This window comes from Eubalaena glacialis, chromosome 6, assembly GCF_028564815.1.
Source record: "Eubalaena glacialis isolate mEubGla1 chromosome 6, mEubGla1.1.hap2.+ XY, whole genome shotgun sequence".
In the NCBI taxonomy this organism is placed as follows: domain Eukaryota; kingdom Metazoa; phylum Chordata; class Mammalia; order Artiodactyla; family Balaenidae; genus Eubalaena; species Eubalaena glacialis.
The window spans coordinates 39,600,318-39,622,318 of record NC_083721.1 but is presented as its reverse complement, the minus strand read 5'-3'; the positions used below and the strand labels follow the sequence as shown (position 1 = coordinate 39,622,318).

Here is a 22,001-nt window from a genome sequence, read left to right as displayed (position 1 = left end):
TCACAAACTTTCCTTTTTCTTCCTAATTTTGATAATCGTTCTATCTAGGACACTCAAAAATGGAAACAAGAAAAAAAGAATGCTGTTTACACTTTTTTGATGGAGGACAATTTACACTGTAAACAGTACACTGGCAGAGAATAGCTACTTTTGGTAAAGAATAATGTTCCATATTCTACTAGGGGGGTGTGTGTGTGTGCACACTCCTTCCATTGTGTTCTGTGGCTATGGCTCTCTGGGCATATAAGTGTGCATATTTCAGTCATGGCAATTCGCATGGTCCATTTAGAAATTTATTTCATATTTTTTCTGATTTTTATAGAAATGAACAGAATTTTTACAATTTATCTTGTTTGGTGAAAATCAAAAAAATTTTTTAAGATAGGAAAATATAATACCACTGCTGTTTTCTTTCAGTAACTGAAATGATACCTAATTCAAATCTATCTATTTTAACTGTCAAAATATTTGATTAGAGCTCACACATCATAATATACCAGTTAGTTTCATTTACAGAGTTCCAATGAGTTTTTATACTACTATAAAGGGTTAAAAGAGTCAAAAGTCTTGAAGTGCAACCAATTTTGGATTTCTAATTTTGCAGTGCTATAAATAATGATTGAGTTATTTAGGCAACAGTTTAGCAGTTGGAGCCAAGTAGAATACAGATGAAATGAAGAGGGATGTAAATACAACATCGATGAAGAGTAGCAATTTTGTAAATGCATCCTGAAATTAGGCTCTAAATAGTAATTGATGATGCAGTTTATACAACTTACTTCTGTAATAAGAACCTTTCCATTTTGTAATAACAGGATGAATTTTGCTTTGTGGAATCTTTCTAAAGATTATGCATTGAAAGGTATGAACAGTTTATAAACCTATTCTAGTTTCAATGTGTCTAGTAGCACCTACCTGATTCTCTCAAACTACCATACTATATTAACATATTATTGCATTTTTCCACAGATGGTATGGAATGAACTGTAAAAACAAGCATGCAATCACATCAATGCAGACTTATTTCCTTAAAATGTCATACTGTATATGATTTATTATGTTAACACTCAACCACATCATATTATTTATGTTCTGTATATTCTGAAAAAGTGCTGCTTGACTGACATCGTCCTTTTTCTCGTGTAAGAAATCAACAAGATATATGCTTCAACGATCAAAAAAAATTAAAAATTCTAATGTTGTCCTTAAAAGATTTATACTTTTCTGATAAATAATCTAAGATACAGCACCCTTGTCTTTCATTTGATATTAATACATGATGTCATACTCAACCATTCTCATTTCCCAAAAATAAATTCCAAGATAATATTTTTAAAACCAGAGGCCGTCATGCTCTCAGACATCGCAAGTATAGCTACCATATTGTCATATGTGTTTTCTTCTTAAAGGTGCAGTGCTTGTCAATGGGAAAATAATTTTTATCTAACTGGATTTTTAATCTTTAGCATATAGTAAATCTAATGAGCACTAATCTAGTAGTATCGTATTTTACTAGGAGAAATAATATGACTTTAGATTGACTCTGTGTCATATTTAAGAATACAGCATTTCTTAATGGTTATATACACCAAAATTTCAGAAATAATCCAGAGAAAGAGACTTTCACCTTGGAGTTAAAAGCATGGCAGAAATTCTCTATCACTCACTGTTTCATAAGTTTGTACCTCACAAAATGCATAGACAGGAATTTAATATAAAGAATTAGTTCATTTATACAGAAAACATATCTTAAACACTTCTTTTTGGCAAACCAACATAGGTAAGCAGCTCTGGAACTGCCAAATTAAAATTTGAAAATTTTTAGCAAACTAAGAGTTTATTTTTAGATTATTATTCAACTGTGGTTGTAATTTAAAACCTGAGGCTGTGCACTGGTTGTTAGCTTAAAATTACCTTTCCTTATAACATTGTGCTTCCATTGTATAACAAATAAAAATTAACAAGAACTAGAAAAATTTGTTGTTGAACAGTGCTAGGACATACAGACAAAAATACTAATACATGTTACCTACTTATAATATTGGTTTAAGTAATATTTAAAGGGATATAATGGACATTAGAAAATGCTTACTCATGACTGAATTACCTACAGCCAAAAAAGTTAAATATGTATCAAATAATGTTTAATTGGATTTATTATATGCACTATATACAGATACTAAAATGTCTCAAAATTGTGCCCTATGGATATTTCAATTTTGTTTAGGCAGGTGAGTCTTTGTGGAGCAAATAAATTACAGAATCAAATTAGAGAAATGAATGAAATCTTTGTGATTCCCAAAACAGTAAAATGTTTGTAACAATTTATTGGTATATGAAGCTAAAATAACCTAATGGTAAGATCTATATAATTATATAAGATAGCATGTCCTGATTGCATATCCATATACATGGCTCCTGTATCAAATACTAAATTTTTAAATAGCGAATTGATACAGCTTTACCAGTACAATCTCAAACACTCCAGAATCTATACTACAGTAGTTTTTTTCAGTTTGTGTTTTTTAGGGCATATGCTTCCAAAACATGTCTTTGAATATAGACATGTAGAAAACATCGTAAACCTCTAACATCTGATTGAACTTAAGCACATTAGGTCTTTACCTAATCCTGTTACTTGTGAAAGCTGTCCAATGGTAAACTGACAAGGTCTTTGATTTAAAGGGGACAAAAAATGAAGGGAAAAAAACCTCTGCATACATTTTTTTCAATGTATAAAAACAATTCAATATCATGATCCAAGGAGATGATTAACATTGTTAAGGCTGTATATTCAAGCACTGTATGTTAAAAGAGCAATGGTGTGGAATTTAGGCAGTAAGAAATGTCCTGCATTATGGATGGTACAGTAATTAAAGAATGATGCTTTCGACAGCTGATTGTTGGTATACACTGGCTACTGATAGCAGTATGGTATGGAAGTTAATAAAGGTAGCAGAAGATGATAGAAATGAATTCTGAAAGATGATAGCCAGTTTTCTCCAGCAGCCAGCCTGGTAAGTAAAATTCAGAATCTCGGCCTGCATCTTAAATGAAATATTCTTTTTTCTCTTCAGCATTGACTTGGCTGCCCTCAGCATTGATAATGGCTGTGTCAGCATCTGGTGCATCTTCAGCTCCTTTAGCTTCATTTGTTAAATATGTTCCTGTGGGTATTGGAAGAAAAATATGTTAGTTCTGTCAGACTGGTAAAATAGCCAGTATTAAAGCTACATTCATTTAGGAAGAAACTTATGCCAGATTTCTTATATGTTGAAACATATTCTGAGGCATAAGAAACCACAAAATTCACCCTTCTAAAGTTGCACACTTTCTTTCAGTTTTCTAGTATATGTTGTAGATGAAGCTGTGGTCAGGTTAACTAGTGGCAACAGCCAAACTGGAATGGGTAATGAGTACTTTGATTTCTTTAATGATGGCTTCAGACCATGTGATCCATGCAGCTGTAGCAATCAGGGCCCTTTGTTAAGATGTTGATAATGATCACATCAAACATGTCACCATTTATTTTGGTAACTCCATTTAAAAGTAGATTATATAAATAGTTTGCTACCTAGCCCATTGTGAAAAATCACATATTTTCCTCACTAATATAGCCACATGTGTGTCCATAAACTTACAAATAGAAACATTACCAAATGATTAATGTTAGAGTTGAATTTCAGTCCTAGAGATAAATTACAAACTTGCTTCCATTTTTTTTTTTTTTTTTTCTGAGCCAATGATTTACTCTGTGACTTTTGGCTACTGGCTAAGTATTATTTTGATAGCCAATCCAGCTTTAACGTTGAGTAAAATAATCAAGAATTCTCTGAAATAACTTAATATTTAGATCTCTCTCTTTCACCCCCCATCTCTCTCTCTCTCTCTCTCTCTCTCTCACACACACACACAGACACACACACACGCACTCACATATTTCATGATGAAGCTAGTCTTTAGAATTTTTTTTGCCAAACTTAAGAAGCTTTATTAAATATAACCTACCTTTATGTCTTGCCAGATACCGTCCAAGCAAAAATATAGAACACAGAGTGACAAATACAACTACAGCCACAATTCCTCCTATAAGAGCATGATCAGGGCCAGTCTGGCCAGCCAGAGCATTGGGATCTAGAAAACAGAGAAAAATATTGTCCTAGTTAGTGTGTTATTTAGACATAGAGTACATATCTGCATTAGAATGAGTTATGTTGAGAACCAGCACATTAAAATAAAATTTTATTAATGTGTATTATACCAATCATCTAGTCAACAAATATTTATTATGTGCCTATAATGTAAAAAATGTTGGAGAATATAACATTTGACATATAAATTACTGTTGCCACTGAGTTTACATTTTACGAGGGAAACAGGATAAACAAATACACATATATGATTTTGTATAGTTACATGCCTTTTCTTTCTCCTCTTCTCCACCTGAAAATATGTGTGTGTGTATTTTTAATGTGACAAATACAACTATGCTATTTAAAAAATACAATCCTGTCATAGGAAACGCTGGGGTTAGAGATTATAACTTGGTATTTACCATTATATAAATATTATTTAAAGCTAAGGAAATTGATGAACTCCCCAAGGGAGAGAGTCTAGATAGAGAGAAGAAGTCTGAAAATTGAAACCTGAAAAGCTCCCATATTTAAAGCCTGAAAGAAGTGTATCCAGCAGAGTAGACTGAGAAGGACAGAAAAGTGGGGTAGGAAGAGATCCTGGAGGGTACACATTAGTTATCAAAGGGAAGATCATACTTCAAGGAGAGGGGGGTTTAAAAACTGTGTTGTGTTATTGATAGAAGGAGGAAGATGAATACTCAACATTGAGGATTAAGTGCCTGTTGCACTTGTAACTTTAAAGGAAGTGGTTGGAAAGATTAGATTAATAGTATACTTTTACATTCTGCCTTTAGTAAGATATTACAGGAAAGAGCTGAGACCAGTAGAGGATGGCCAGTTTTCAAGCAGAAATGAAAAGATCCAAGAATGCCCCACATTTTGAGTATTCAAAAGTTTGGAAAATCAACTATTTATAAAAGTTGCACAATAAGAGATAAAACTGAGGTTCTGAGCAACAAAATGTACTAAGGCTCAGCCCTATGGCAAAAGTCAGGTTAAGTGTACTGCCTATACTCCAAAGTCCATTGCGTGCATAACTTCATGGGAGCTGCTTATAGCCTACAAGAGAGATTTAGAGAGAGAAAGTAAAGAAATAAATTAGGCCTGGCAATTCCACTTTCAGAAAGTCTTAAAGTGTGGTTACAGGCACAAGAATCTGACAAATAGATTAGGAGCCTACTGTGTTTTTAATGGAACTATTGTGCCAAAGGAACATATACCTAGTTAGAAAAGAAAAGAAAAAGAAAGAAAAGTCTGACAATTGAAACATCAAACAACCTCTGGACTCCCAAACTTGGTGAAAGCAAGAAGTGGCCTATAAAAGCTGTGTAGTCCCCATAGAGGGCATATTACCAAACACCCACTTCTGATGTGGCCACAGAGTATGACTGACAAGGTTGAACTTCCTGTAAGGTAGAATTGGAGGAAGCAAAAAAGAATGAACAGAAGAGAATCTAGTTTCTTCATAGAACTATAACTATTGCCAAGGCAGAGGGAACTTTTCATGCCACTCTGGCATATTTTCATAATTATTATGGATCAGTGAGTACTCAAGTGTTTCCCATTTTTCCTCTATTTCCAAAAGAGAGCCTTTATCTAAAGGAGTGCTTTTCCTGAATCTGTTCTATCATTGTGTTTTGTGTATGGGATGGAGAAGAGCATTGAAACTTGTGTTTTGGTTCATTTGTCCCTGGACTAACATATCCAGAGATGATGAAGAGAACTGTGCATATTTGAGGATCTTGGTCTTTGAGTTGGATACAGTGGCTTGATGGGACTTGAGGTTATCTCTTTGGACAGGGTTTAGCAATGGTTGATGGGAGAAAAAGAAGGTGTAAAAATATTTGGTGATCAGAAGGCTATACTGGGGCAGAGATTTCTAGCTAATAACAAATCTGTTTCCTATTCTTTCAGTGAACAGAGCTAGACATTTACCAGCTTCACTGGCAGTTGAATGTTAACCATGTGATTTGTGTTCTAGACAACTGAAAGAAAGCCCAGCCAATAAATGTTTCCCACATGTAACCTTCCCAAGTGATCTCAGGAGATGCAAATTGAAAATAAGAGAACCACAAGAATGGGTCAGGCCATGGGTCACTGACTCTCCACCTGGAAGAAAATTATTGCCAAACTAAGAATATATGCATCGCCAAATTGCTTGAGGGGGAAAAAAGAGCTTTATTTTCAAAACACTGAGCATTAAAAACAGTAAATCTGTTACAGCAGCTATTGTTAATTTAGCTTTCTATTATATATTTCTTGTATTTCCCTTAATTTCTGGCATTGGCTGTAAATCTCAAAAAAAAAAAAGGAGCAAAAAATAAATCTGCCATGCCTCTGAATTCCCTATGCCTATTCCTAGCTTAGATAATTTAGAATCAGTTTCAAATTCCACCTCCTGCTCAAGTTCCCAAATACAGATAGTCATAAATTATATCCATTTTATTTGCTGATTATCTCTCAGAACTGAGCACTCTTTTTGGGAGCTGAAAAATCACTCTTGTTTGTACATCTGTACCTGTCATTTCCTGAAGGTAAATTCTGAGACGTAGTATTGCTGGATCAGAGGATACAAACATTTTTAAAATACTTTTGATAAATATTGCCAAATTGTATTGCACTGTACAAATTCATCCTCCACCAACTGCCCCTGAGTTCCCATATAGTATTACCAGCAGGTACTATAATTAAAAGAAAAATTGTCAATCTAATATTGAAAAGCGTTAAATATTTTGTGTTAGTAAATTATAAGTTAACATAAATGTGTCTAAATACTATTTCCCATATTAATGCATTAATTTTGGAATGCCTATTTACGCAGCCTGACCATTTTTCCATTCAAAATTTCTGTTTTAACAGCTCTCTCCATAAAAAGATGAACATTTTTAGCAATTTCTTTTTATATATCCTTCATTTCTGGTCTTTTCAGCCATAGATAAGTCTTACTATTTTATGTAATCAAATCTATCAAAGTTTTGTGTTATGATGTCTGACTTGTGGATCCTGATTTGAAATGCTTTTGCCATCATAAGATTATACACATATAGATTTCTGTTGTCATCTAACACTTTTATTATTTTATTTTAATCTATCTAAAATGTATTTTGGTCCATGATTTGAGGCTAAAGCATAAAATATGACTTTAATTCTTCTGTGACAGACCATTGTCTGCCACATTGTTTCTTTCATCAATATTTTTGTCACCATAAACTAAATGTCTACCCATTTTATGTGTTTCTGCATATTCTAGTCTATTCCATGTGAGGGGTCTATATATGCAATCCTAGGCTAATATTTTAGTTTTAAAAATCATTTTACTGCATTGGTAGAGAAGTCTTAGATCAGGTTCAGAATATTTTTGCAAGAAACAAAAATACAACAGATTGCTTATTGGAATTGTACTAATTTACAGATAGCTTTCTTTTATATAGTGCATTTTCCAGGATAATGGTATGACACTTCAATTATTTAAATCTTTAGTGTCTTTTAGTAAATTGTGTAGTTTTCTGATATAGGACCTACATATTTTCATTAATCCTATTTCTCATTAAAATAATATTTTTAATATTTAATATTTTGAAACATTTTAATATTTTAAAATATTTTTACCTTTTCATTAAACTTTATGACTCCTTTTTCTTTATTCCATTCATATTTTGTACTCTGTTTTATAAAGCATTATATCTAGTACTTGTCAAGATCATATTTTTCATTTTTATTTCCTGTCAAACTTCCTTAGTTTTATATTTTCTTTTTTCTACTGCTCTAGTTAGTGCTTTGTGAACAATAATGACAATTTTGTCCTGATTTTGATGATCTCAGAAATGCATCAAAAATTTAAATGGACTAGCCACCATCCTCCTTTTGACATTGTTTGGTCTCTTTACTCATCTCAATATCTAGAGTTCCTTTTACAGCTTCTCCTTATCTAAAATTAGATAGTAAAGATATTCATATCATCATCCCTTGATCATATGAAGCACACATCTTGTCAAAAGAAAATTTCATGATAACAACATCCTTGAACCTTGAATATCTGAGTATTATTTTATTGTGAATAAACACTCAACTGGCTAAAGAATTCCGGGTTTTTATCTTTTTGAATTAATAATAATACAAGACAATTTGTCAGTGTTTTGACAATTTGTTTTGCCTCCCTTTCCTACCAAATAAATCTGAAATCATTTGGATTTGTTTGCTTCCTTCTACTTCAAGATAAATCTGAAATAATTCAATTTTCTAAATGACCTACATTTTCTGCATGATTGCTATCGGAATATTCCTTCTTTTCCTCCATTATATTTTGATATTTTAGCTGAATATATTTTGTAGTTTGTCTCTAGTCAGAATTTGACTTCATTTGCAAACCTACTTTTTTATTAAATTCAGATTAAGTTCGTTTGTTTTTTGGCTTAAGAATTCTTTTTTCCTACTCTACTTTTGATTAACAACTGTTCTTCTTTCCATTTTCTTTCTTAGAAAATCCAATTATGCACTGGTAGCAACTCCATATTTCATGTTGCATATCTGTCATTCTTTCTTTCCTATTTTTATAATCATTTTACTAAATTACATTTTGTTTTAGTTATATTTCCCAAGTTTACCATCCGTTTAGATGATTTGATTTTCTATCATAGATTTTCCTTTTTATTTCTTCCTAAAGGGTTTTGTTACTGATTGTGACTTTGGTTTAACTACACTCTCTGTTTAATCCCACTCTGTTCTTACTTAGTAGATATTTTAAACAGTTTTATATGATTGACAATAAAAAGTGATAGTTTGATAATATTTTCCTCATTTTAGTATAATAATTCCATTTAAATATCTGGAAAAAATGGTTTTTCTTGGTGAGTATATATTATTTCTCTTCTTTTATTGCAAACCTTTTTCCATTGGATGCAAATTGAATTTTTAAATTCTATTTATACATCCTTACATTTTCTTTTCTTATTTTCATTCTTAATGTTGAGATGTTTTGAAGACAGATTCTCTTTTCGGAGGCTGGTGTTCATTCCTGCTCAGTTATAATGCTGCAGACCAATGCAGCTACAGAAACTATTTTTGTAACTGATATATGAATCATAGGATATCTGTACATAGTGGATGGATTGGAGAAAGACACTTGAGATGTAGATCACTCTTGGTGAAAGATTTCATTGATTTCGTATACTTTGACTAAAATCTTCACTTTCATAGTAGAGTCTCAGATAATATGCAGTCCATCCCCCTTTTTTGTACAATGTATACAAAGACAAATTGATCTGTTAAATTTGTTTTAGATAAATTAAATTTATCATGTTCATTATTGAATATATTTTCACTGGTTTCAAATGCATTTATATATATACATACTACTTTCAGAGAAAGCAATCCGTAACATTTATATTTATTTGACCCTAATCGTGAATGTTCTGCATACACTTTTACAATTTATAAAGGAAAGATTTCAACCTTTAGCCTTCATCTCATCAAAAAAATAAGTCAACATATAGTCCTAGGATTTTTAAGATTTCAAAGATAATATGGTTTTAGAGGATGCTCCTTTGCATGTCTACTTGTAAATGTATTTTTTTAAACTAACATTTTTGGTTTCACATTTTATTTTCCCCCTATAACTTTTAGAACTAAAATCTGTCCTTAATTAATTTCTATTCTTAGCATCTAAAACAAGTGACTGAGATTGAGGATCAGATAAGGATCACTTGAACAATGAAGAGATAATATTATACATAATTTAAATGGCTAAGTCCCAGTGGGAGTCCCTCATACACCCTTTCTCTCATCCCTTTCCTACTGTCATAGCAATAAAAAGATGAAGTGCATTCCATATATATGAGTTAGCATACGGTATTTGTTTTTCACGGGGAGGGGGAAGGGTAAGCTGGGACAAAGTGAGAGAGTGGCATGGACATATATACACTACCAAATGTAAAACCGATAGCTAGTGGGAAGCAGCCGCATAGCACAGGGAGATCAGCTCGGTGCTTTGTGACCACCTAGAGGGGTGGGATAGGGAGGGTGGGAGGGAGGGAGACGCAAGAGGGAAGAGATATGGGGATATATGTATATGTATAGCTGATTCACTTTGTTATAAAGCAGAAACTAACACACCATTGTAAAGCAATTATACTCCAATAAAGATGTTAATAAAAAAAAAGCTAAAAAAAAAAAAATTAAGTGCAGCCTTCCGAAGTTTCTTTACATATGGCTGAGTCTGCATTATCATTCAGATAAATACATCATGTGTCTTTAAAGGCCATTATTCATCATCAAGCATTAGCCCAAGTCTTGCTGGAGTTAGCCTGTTAACACGGGAGTGAGTAAATTCCAATAGATTTGGCAATATATTAGAAATCTTTTGTACTTGACAATGCATAAAACATGAATATTGTGGAATTAAAGCTTTCTGAGGGGGAATTCCCTGGCAGTCCAGTGGTTAGGACTCTACACTTCCACTGCAGGGTTCGATCCCTGATTGGGAAACTAAGATCCCACAAACCGTGCAGTGCAGCCAAGAAAACAAAGAAACAAACAAAAAAACAAAAAAAGCCTTTCTGAGCATAACATCTTTCAGTTAGGGTTACTGGACTTTCAATAAAGGACTCTGAAGAGAAAATCATGTTACATAAAAATATATAGGATTAGTAATTTCTGATATTTAGAAGAGTAGAAAATAACCTTAAAGTATAGTTTTATTTAAAAATCTTAACATGGAGAAGTACTAAATTATATAATTCTATCTCTGAAATCATCACTGGGGATTTCTACCATCAAGTGTCTAGTCTATCATGTTTTGTCCCCATAAATGAGAAGTGAAAACTCTAAAGAAAGAATATCTAACTTTCTAGGGTCAAAGCAGGGAGAAATCAAAAACACTGCACAGTTTTTAATCCAAGTTTAAAATTATTTTACAATAAGTATTTTATTATATATGATTTCTCATTTTAATAAAATGTTTGGTAAGAACTGGAATGAAAATCATTTTATGTAAATATTTTTAAATTAGTTTCTGAGACCATTTTTAAAAGAAAATGTCCTTAAATATTAAAATAAATGTTTTCAAAGCCAAATTTGGATTATTAATTATAATTTTTAAAAATGATAAATCTCTAAGGACATGCACTATAACAAACATGTTAATTCACCTATTTGTGAAGAAATTTTTACTTTTTTTTTTTACTAAAATCTAATAAAAACTATCTACAAAACAATTTAAATAGCAGAGTTCAGGAGTAGAATTAAATTTAATATTGAAAAATAGAAGAGTTGGAAAAGCTGGAATGGATAGAAAAAGATGAATTACTGAAGAGAAGCAAGTGCTTCTTATGCAAAAGACACCAAGTGTAGTTCCCTAGTAACACCCATCAGAGTCATGGAATGTCAAGACAAATAATCAAGAGCAGAGTAGAATAAATTTAAACAAAATATAATACTGGAGTATATGATAACAGACAAACAATAAAGCCACTTATATTGATATTCTGCATTCATTTTGGAGTTTATATGAATACATATATATATTTTAGAAGTGATTTAAAACTCGTGGAGAAATTTCAGTTTAGCAATAAAATGTTTCAAAAATTATGAAACTAAACTCACAAAAATAAGTGTAAAACTGCGATTATCACCTTTAGAGAGCATAGTTTTTCAAGTTTAGTTTTCCTAAAAGTTATTCTGCATCACAATCAAGTGATATTTAGCAATTCTAGTTAATTTCCTATCTCTTTGCTGGGAATGTACTAATATAGGATATTTAAGACTTTGGAAATAGGATTTTCTTTTTTAAAAAGAAAAAGAAAGCAGTAAGAAACTGCTCTGGACTGAATTTTGTCTCCCTCAAAATTCATATGTTGAAGCTCTAACCGCAAATGTGATGGTATTTGGAGATGGGGCCTTTGGGAGAAAACTAGGTTTAAATGAGGTCATGATGGTGGGGGCCCTCATGATGCGATTAGTGCCCTTATAAGAAAAGATACCAGAGAGCTAGCTGCTTCTCCCTCTCTCTCTCTCTCTCTCTCTCTCTCTCAATCTCTCTATCTGCCATTTTGAGGACACAGTTTGAAGGCAGCTGTCTGCAAACCAGGAAGAGAGCTTTTACCAGAATCTGACCATGCTGACACCCTGATCTTGGTCTTCCAGACTCCAGAACTGTGAAAACTAAATTTTTGTTATTTAAGTAACTTGGTCTATGGTATTTTGTTACAGCCTGAACTGACATACAGAAACTAGAGTATGATCTTTTTCATGTATTATCTCACTTGAAATATGTGAAAATTTAAGGCAATGGAAAATAGATTTGGGGAAGTCTGGATAATACATACTTATCCCCAGCCAATGGCCTGCATACAAACAGAACACCCAAGACTGCACAGATCAATTCCTTTACATGAGTTACCTGCAGTTGAGTTGTGTGTTGTATAGCTGCTGCAGTGAGTTACACTGCAAACACTTGCCCTCTCTCTGCTCACACACCAGTGTTTCACAGTGGTTAAGATGCAGTGAATGATGTCATGAACATTAGATGAAATCAGTATTGGGGTGAAACTATGTTGTATTATGTTGTACATAAATAGAAGGAAAGTGGTAGAATGAAGCAGAGAAGTCAGTGAAAGTTTTTCAAGTAGAAGAAATTGCTCACAAAATCCTGGACTTACAAATTGTTTATACTAAACCTTAAACAACTTACTACTATCAGGTTGACTTTGGGCAAGTTTCTTAACCCTCTCATCTTTAGAATGTGAATACTTCTTATTTTCCAGGATTGTCAAAGACTAAATGTGCTACCGTACATAAAGGGCTTAGAAGAATGTCTGACACACTGTAACGTAAGCACAATCTAAATGTTAGTTATATGAGGGAAAAGAAGTTGGAAAGTATAAACTTCTATGTAGAAAGATATAGGTTTTCTTTTTCAATTTTTAAAAAGACTCCTTTAGGACTTTTACTCTATGTAATAACAATGGTGAAGCATTCTAAGTGTCTGAATATTTGAAAGTTGGGGGGATATGAATAGCAGAAGATTTGCATAACATGAGATGGGATCAAATGAATCTTGTGGGAGTCTGACGATGGGTGAGGATTAAATGAGAGAATAATTTATTGAGTAATCTCTGCTAGTTTCTGTATTACAAATGGCTTATTTTATTCAGTGCATATAAAGTGTTGACTTAAAAAAATCATAGTTATTACTAATAAAAAGATTGATAAACTCTGGAACAGCTTGCCTAAGCAACTTTTGGGATTAATTTTTGAAAAGCTTTAAAAATATTCATGAAAATCAGTTTTAAAGATGTGTCAGATGATTCCTATTTTGAGAACAAGAATTTGTTGAGGTAATTTTTTCTAGCGTTTTATCTTTTCACATAATTGTATTCTCTTTTCTTCTGTCATGAAGAGGAATTCAATGCCCCTCCATGCTAAATGACCTCCCTGCTGGTGCTGTTTCTTCATCCAGTAAGACATTCTTCCTTCTCTCTGGGTATGCGAAACCCAAATAACAGTGAGCAGTCTCTCCATGTCAATCAACCATGAATTATTTCATTCAGAAGTTTTTTCTCTTGAATTAATTCACTTGCCTTAGTTTTATCTTCCCCCAAAGATATGTCTTCTTGAAGATGAAAGTTGTGTCTTACACTTGTAATATAGCTGGAACAGCACTTTTACACAGTTCTTAGAACCAAGCAAATTGAGTGAGTGAATGGATAATATTCAATTCTTATACTGAATTCCAGACAGAACTGGGTTCTTTAGATACCAGTTTGCTCTGCTGAGCAATGGATGGCTACTCCTTCATGGTATTAAATTATTTGTTTAAATATAATAATACTGTTAATATCTAAATAGTTTAGAAATTATTGCTAAGTAAAAATGACTCATCCAGATTTGTACCTAATGTTTTGGATAATTTGATTCTAACATGAAATTAGAATATTTTTATGTACTTAAGATTCTACTTTCCCCTCTTTAAATAGAGTAATGCTTCAGAAAGAGGGTCACTATGGTAAAACATTAGAAATAGTTATACATAATTTATGGAGAAAAATAAACTGTCCTTTGACAGTATATGACATTGGCAAAGTCCCTGGAGAGAAATGTCACCATATTCACTCAAAGGTCATCTGTTATCTTTTAATTTTATGTACAATTACTGTTTCTCACAAAAACACGTAAGACCAATCTCTAAAGGTTAGAAAACATGAAAATATATTGTTCTTTGTGTACGTACAGTGATTTACACATACTTTTTTACTATAAACAATGTGTACTCAGACTCTAAATCCAAGGGTTCTAAATTAATGCTACATCATACAATAGGTTTTCAATAATAAGAAAAAATCCCAGCAAGCTTAACACTTATCCTTTCCTCTCAAAAATGTATCTATTGTACCATAAATTTCTTTACATACCAAGTACATAAACAACAAATGCCACCACACATTTCTGTGTATTAATAGCACATAGACTTCCTACTCAGAAAGATTTTGACAATAATTATAAAGTCACTGTTTTGTTTGTTTGCTTCGTTTTGAATTTGGCGTTTCAAGGTTTTTTAGTTTAGAGATATAATCAGTTTATAAAATGTTTCATCAAGCAAAGTGTGACTGTCAGATGTACAGAAGTGAGGTGTTGCTACATCCTACACTAATTTCATGCATTGAGCTACAGATTTCCTCTTCTGAGAATTACCCCCTCAAGATCTGCTCATCATTTGTTATGACTTATAGGTGTCCCAATTACATAACAACTGACTTTATTAACTTGTATTTATAAATAGTTAATAATGTGCTAAGCCCAAACAAAATATATTCTTGAATAAGATAATTCATTTGTCCTTGAGAACAAAAATTTAAGTAGAAACTTTCTCCACAAGTGTTCATATTTTTGGATAAAGTAGGTTCTAGCATAATCTCTTCACTTCATTGATCTTTCTTTCTCTGGTGAACCCAGGATAGTATTTCCTTGACTACCTCAAATGAGGAAATTTTTCAGCTCTGAAGAATTTTAAGAATCCAGAGAGGACTCTCAACCAGCAGAGTAATAATATAGCTATTAGGACCAGGGCCTTTCACAAAATGCTTCACTTCTTTTAGCACTGATACCCAAAAAGGGAGAGAACTTGCCAGAAGATTACCTGTGTGAGAACAAGAGGGAGGTGAAGGAGAGGAATGGTTTTTAAGGTTATCTAAGTGATCAAAGTGAGAATAACGTAAGTTTTGGGGTATACATGGGGTTATTTGTTGCTTGGAAAAGTCTGCTATATTATCCATCAGGCACGTGACACACAGTGTAACTTACCTTCATTAAACAGTAGTTTCTCTTAAGATCAGAGAAGATCTGAAATTGTATGAGACTCAGAACTATAATTTGACCTAAGAGTTTCAGTTTTTCCATCTATAAACAAGTATATATATGTGCTCTGCCTTCCTCAAAGAGTTATTGTTAAAATCAGTTAATATGGAATCTGTGCATATAAGTCATTTCTAATAGGTGCTCAGTAAATAGGATGTGAGGAAAATAATAGCTTTATAAGGTTAGAGACTGTTTTAAAAAAACCTCGTATTCTGTACTTTTATGTTGGTTTTTTTCAGGAAAAAATATACTCAAATTCATTCTACAGTGTCCAATTTCTTTTATATTTATGTGATCTGTAAAAGCTGCTATTTTTTATTCTGTTGCCTATATCTTTCTAACTTGGAACTGTTCTGCCATCAATGTCAACAATACCTAACTCTTTGCACATCACTGGTCTCAGCCTACACATAAAAAATAAATAAATGGGAGCAACCATTAAGAAGGGAGACAAATGACTAGTATATGACATTTCCATATGTCTATTTTGGCAATGTACTCTGTAAATTTAAGAGGATGAATTAAAATATTTTTAAGCAGACTAGAGGTTAAATAAATTATATACAATGATTTCTGCAGAAGAGTGAAATCTTGACTAAAGCACATATCTTCTTAAACTAAACTGAAAAAAAAAAGGCAGCTGACCTGATAATAATTACATTAAATATGCTTCCAGAGGAAACAACACTAACATGAAAGATTTACTTTTTAAATACTTAGAAAATATAAAGAATAAATGTTTAACAGTGGGAATATAATGCTCAACATTATTCTAAAAAGTTTATTCTGTACCAATTGTTTATGATGTCTATCCATATGCATGAATAATTGGGATGGAAGAATAAACATTTAAAATGGTGGGGAAGGATTAAACATGTATAAACATGTTTATTTTTTTATGAGCCAATACACTAGAAACATAATACCATCGCTGCTAAACAATTTCCCTTCTAAACCAGTCAGCTCTAAAGTGTGTACTATCAATATCAATAGTCAATTCTGTCAAAATGCCTTGTGTTATTGTTTTTGAATTGATTATTCTGGTGATAACTATAATAGTCATATTGACTGCATTCATAAAAGTTTTTAAAACCACTATGAATAGTCATTGAACCAGTTCCCCAGTTACAATAATGAATATATTCAGAAAAATATGATGTACATATCTTCTATATTCACCATTTAGGAGAGACCATCACATACCATTGGGAAAGGCTTGTGCATATTTTAAATATTAAAATCTTAAGCTTACTGGAATCTTACCTTATTTTTTTAATATAGGAAGTCATGTTCAAGTAGAAAGTAAACCTCTCATATTTTTCCCTTACTGGTCCTTTATACACTAGTTGTGTGACCAATATGTTATTAAACCTCTCTCTGCTTCATCTATAACATATATAACACAGGATAATAGTAATATGAGTCACACAGAACTTTTGTGTGAATCATATGAGGTAACACATACAAAGGTCACATACAACACATACAATACCTCATTAATATTTATTAAAAGCATTATTACTTTAAATTTATTAAATAAATATTAACTAATTTTATCCATAAGTCAATCTTACCACATAGTTACTAGTCTTATACCAAATTTAGTAGATTTTATAGCAATTGTTTAATAAATGCTTTTTTCATTATAACTTAGGCATCAAGCTCCAAACTGAAAACAGAACTTAAGGCAAGCTGAATTAGACTGGTATGAAAGTATTTTCACAAGAGGAGAAGTGCTATCAAGAGGATATATCATGACTAATATGTATTGAAAATTAGCTGCCTGACTTATGGATGCCTAAACAGAAATGCTGTTGTGAACAACTTTCCCATGTTTCAAAGGGATTCCTTTCTCGAGATTCTTCACTCTGTGTTGTGTTCTCTTCTGAGATCACTCCATGAGGAAATTGGAAGAGAAGTGTCAAAGACCAAGAATCATTGAGTTTCCTCCTCACCCCATAATACAGAATTTATTTTCCAAAATGGCAAAAGTTGTAAATTGTGGCTAGATTTGGCAAGATCACAAATAGATCTATTTAGACCCAAAAGGTAGTGTAAGAAATGTGTTTAGAGTTTAAATTATTGACTTAGAAGGAAAATTCAGTCTCTTAACTTAATTGGTGAGTTATAGTAAAAAATGCGCTCAGATATCTCAAATGCTATATTATAGAAAGCAATTCAGAATGTCACTTATTATTCTTAGATCTATTGAGTAGATTTACTTACCCAAATATAGGAAGAACTTTGCAAGAAGGCTGTATCAAATTTAGTAATTTCTTCTAACATGAATTCTGAGAAAAATATTACTGTAAAACCTCAGTGTAGTTAACTCTTAGAGAACTGGTTCCATTGTACATAATTTATATATTTAATACCTGTCAGGATTTGCTATATCCTCACCATCATTATAATTTGATAATCAGATTGTTAGCCTGCAGATCTGGACACTGATATAATGACAGAAATAGTTGTTTTCATGTTTGTGAGTATGAAATAAGCTCCACTGTTCCCAAAATGAATGAAAAGAAAGTTTGTACAAAACATAGCATGCTTAAGTTATGATAATGCTTTCAGTTTAAGCATACATGACATTTGCATATTTTATGAATTAATGGACTGATTTTTTTTATTTTAAGAAATAAGTATGCAAAATGCAACTAACTAAACCTGTAACTAATTCTTTAGAGAAAATTGACTTAAATATTAATGAGTAGCAGATATGCCTATAAAATAATTCTGCCCTTACAAGTTAATATGAAGTATGATTGTATGTAAAATTTTGTCCTACATCATTGTTAAAAAGCACTGGGCCTAAATTCCTGTTATGCATAAAATGTAATTATTCATTTTAACAATTATTACACAGCACTTTGTAGTCCAAGCATACAAATGAAAAGACCTAACTGAAAACTCTGAGATGCATTCATTAAGGTCATTTAAACAAAACTGATGAAAAATTTAAATGGCGACATTAAAATATCTGTACTCTATATTCTAAATTATGTCTTATGGTCATAAGACTAGGTTTCTAAAATGTTTTCAAAGTGGTACCTGATACCTAAGAATGTCTTAGAATTTTAATGACAGAGACTTACATCTTTCCTCTACTTAAGCAATACACATGCAATTTAGAGGAAGAGATTAAGTCCCTCATAAATATCATTAAATACATAACCTAAGATAAGTCATATTCTAATGTGACTAGAAACCTAATGTAGTCATAATCATTTTTCCAAATTCAGCATAATTGTTTCTGTTTCTATAATAAATGGAGTGTTGTTTCGTTCCCTTCTTCCCCCTTTCTCGTACCTCCATATAATATCACTTTTTCTGCATTCTTTACTAGAATCTGTCATTCACCAAGAGTTCAAACTGCCTTGCAAGATAACACATCAAGAAAACAACAAAGATATATACAGATTGCCAACAAACACATGAAAGAATGCTCAACATCATTAATCATTAGAGAAATGCAAATCAAAACTACAATGAGGTATCATCTCACACCAGTCAGAATGGCCATCGTCAAAAAAATCTACAAACAATAAATGCTGGAGAGGGTGTGGAGAAAAGGGAACACTCTTGCACTGTTGGTGGGAATGTAAATTGATACAGCCACTATGGAGAACAGTATGGAGGTTCCTTAAAAAACTAAAAATAGAACTACCATACGACCCAGCAATCCCACTACCGGGCATATACCCTGAGAAAACCATAATTCAAAAAGAGTCATGTACCAAAATGTTCATTGCAGCTCTATTTACAATAGCCAGGACATGGAAGCAACCTAAGTGTCCATCATCGGATGAATGGATAAAGAAGATGTGGCACATATATACAATGGAATATTACTCACCATAAAAAGAAATGAAATTGAGTTATTTGTAGTGAGGTGGATGGAGTTAGAGTCTGTCATACAGAGTGAAGTAAGTCAGAAAGAGAAAAACAAATACAGTATGCTAACACATATATATGGAATCTAAAAAAAAAAAAAAAGGTCATGAAGAACCTAGTGGTAAGACGGGAATAAAGACACAGACCTACTAGAGAATGGACTTGAGGATATGGGGAGGGGGAAGGGTAAGCTGTGCCAAAGTGAGAGAGTGGCATGGACATATATACACTACCAAACGTAAAATAGATAGCTAGTGGGAAGCAGCCGCATAGCACAGAGAGATCAGCTCGGTGCTTTGTGACCACCTAGAGGGGTGGGATAGGGAGGGTGGGAGGGAGGGAGATGCAAGAGGGAAGAGATATGGGAACATATGTATATGTATAACTGATTCACTTTGTTATAAAGCAGAAACTAACACACCATTGTAAAGCAATTATACTCCAATAAAGATGTTAAAAAAAAGAAAACAACAAAGAACTAGGTTATTTTCTCAAGGTTATCTTGTAAGGCTACATACATCTCAGCACCAGAAATGTTAATATCCGCTTCTCCATGTTGTTCACTGACTCATCAGTGTTTGTTTTTTAACTTTACATATGAAAAGAATTTTAAGTATATATTACCTGTAAAATTCCCTGTTGTTGTAAGTATAAAAGAGGAAAAAAAACCCAAAATTAGTCTTAAAACTGTTCTTTACCAAAGATACGATAAAAAGGTGACACTAAGTGAATCACAGTTTCAATTAAATCTTCTCTTATAGTCAGAAAGGCTCAAACTGGACTCTGTCAAGTATGGATTGAATGACCCTGAACAATTTACTTTACACTCACTGAACTTTGGTTTACTATTCTGTAAAATGTTATCTTTACTGATCACCTGTCTTATAGAATTGTCATGAAGGTGAAATGGGATTTGACTGGGAAGTTCTTAGCATGGTGCCCAGCACAGAGTAGATAGTCAATATGTGTTATTCTTGTTTATATAATTGATACTTTTCAAAATCTACTCTAATTTGAGATGATAGTAGTGATTTCAATAGAAAGAAATCACCAAACTTAGACATTCTCAATTGAGATGTGAGAGAGTCACAAAATAGCTATGGTGTATATTGTATTGGCTGAAAGTGAAAAAAAAAGATAAATTATTGACAGGATGATTTTATGTTTTTTAATTAGCATTTTAATTAGAATTTAAAAAATCCTATGCAAGTTTATTAGGACAACAGTAATAGCCATTAATAGTTTTGATCAAGCAATAAAATTTTTGAAGTCATTTCAGAATGTGCATATGATTTAATTAACTATTTCTCATTAGTTATATCATCCTACATTAATAGAAACCTATTTTTTAGTAATCATCTGCTTTATGAATTTCAGTCTTAATTACATTTTCCCTTGAAAAACAAAAAAAATACGTTAGAAAATGCCATATTTTCTGTGAAGACTTTGGAAGGCTGTGTGTGTCTGTGTGTGTGTGTGTGTGTGTATTCTTTTTAAAAATTCCTTTTTCTGACTTTCAAAATAAAATAACATAATCATAATACAAATTTCAAAATATAAAGAAAAATGTAGTGTTAATTTGAAGTCTTCCATTAACCCCACCCTCCAGATGTAACCTCCATCTACTTTTAACAGGTATATTAATTCAATGTTTTTTTACACATAGTAACATGGTTCAGCTTTGTTTATTCATGCTTTAGTGCTAAGTAAAAATACTGAATTAGAATAGTCAGGATTAACTCATTCAATATTAAAGTTTTTCTATCTAGCATTTTCCTAGCTAGAAAATTCTGAGAAATGTGTTTTGGGATATCTTCTTTTTCTATCACCAATACAAGGAAAACCTCATATATATTTACATCCACTAAGTTTCAGTGTCGCAGATATTCAGGATCCTGGGTTTGGGACTAGAAATGTGGGAGTATTTTGCTTCAATGTGCCTTTGTTTGTGCTTTGTGTAATTTTTTTTGGTGAGACATTGGCCATATAATTTATATTGCATTTTATTCACTCACCACTCATTGGAGGGAGACCAACTGGAGTAACATAAGTGAACAGGTGAATAAGTGATATTCTGGACTAATCAGGAGCTGATTTCTCATCTTACATAGGTTAACGAACCTCTTCCTTATCTTACTTCCTTGAGGTACAATGTGATTTGTAGCAATACTCTAGTCTAGGCAGTGATAGATGTAAATTCTACCGGGTCAGGACTACCTCAGTTTGCAACTGACAAACTCATTTCCTGACTTCTCTTGAGACACTAATAGGGCCTTGAATCAAAGGTCCAGTGTAATTACCATGTGTATTTCAGATTAAATAAATGTGATAAAAGCTTCCATCTGGCTGTTGACCAAACATGTGGGGAGATGCTGATTTCCAGTGACATATTGCAATATGTCTATTGTAACAGTCCCTGATGCTTTCCTGTAAATTACTTACATTTGGGATTACTTGACTTAGTCAGACAGAAATGTTACTCACTTCTGAAGTGCTGCCCAATGGGAGTTTGTGAGATGCAGTCTAATCTTATACTTGTTAAGGAAGACATTAAGAAATAACAGAGTCATGTTTATTTTACTAAAGGACAATTGTGCTCAAACTATTTGAAAAAAGCAAACT

At 32.4% G+C, this 22,001-nt stretch overlaps 1 protein-coding gene across 1 annotated transcript in view; it reads right to left on the bottom strand.

Moving 5' to 3' along the window:
- Nucleotides 1-3,048: 3,048 nt before the first annotated feature.
- The window catches only part of CADM2 (cell adhesion molecule 2), a 243,622-nt gene continuing 224,669 nt past the window's right edge, over nucleotides 3,049-22,001 (bottom strand). The window contains exons 8-9 of the mRNA XM_061192976.1: nucleotides 4,009-4,134; nucleotides 3,049-3,167 (exon numbers count right to left, since the gene is read on the bottom strand). Coding sequence (XP_061048959.1) covers nucleotides 3,049-3,167; nucleotides 4,009-4,134 — 245 coding nt within the window. The remainder of the gene's footprint in view (nucleotides 3,168-4,008; nucleotides 4,135-22,001) is intronic.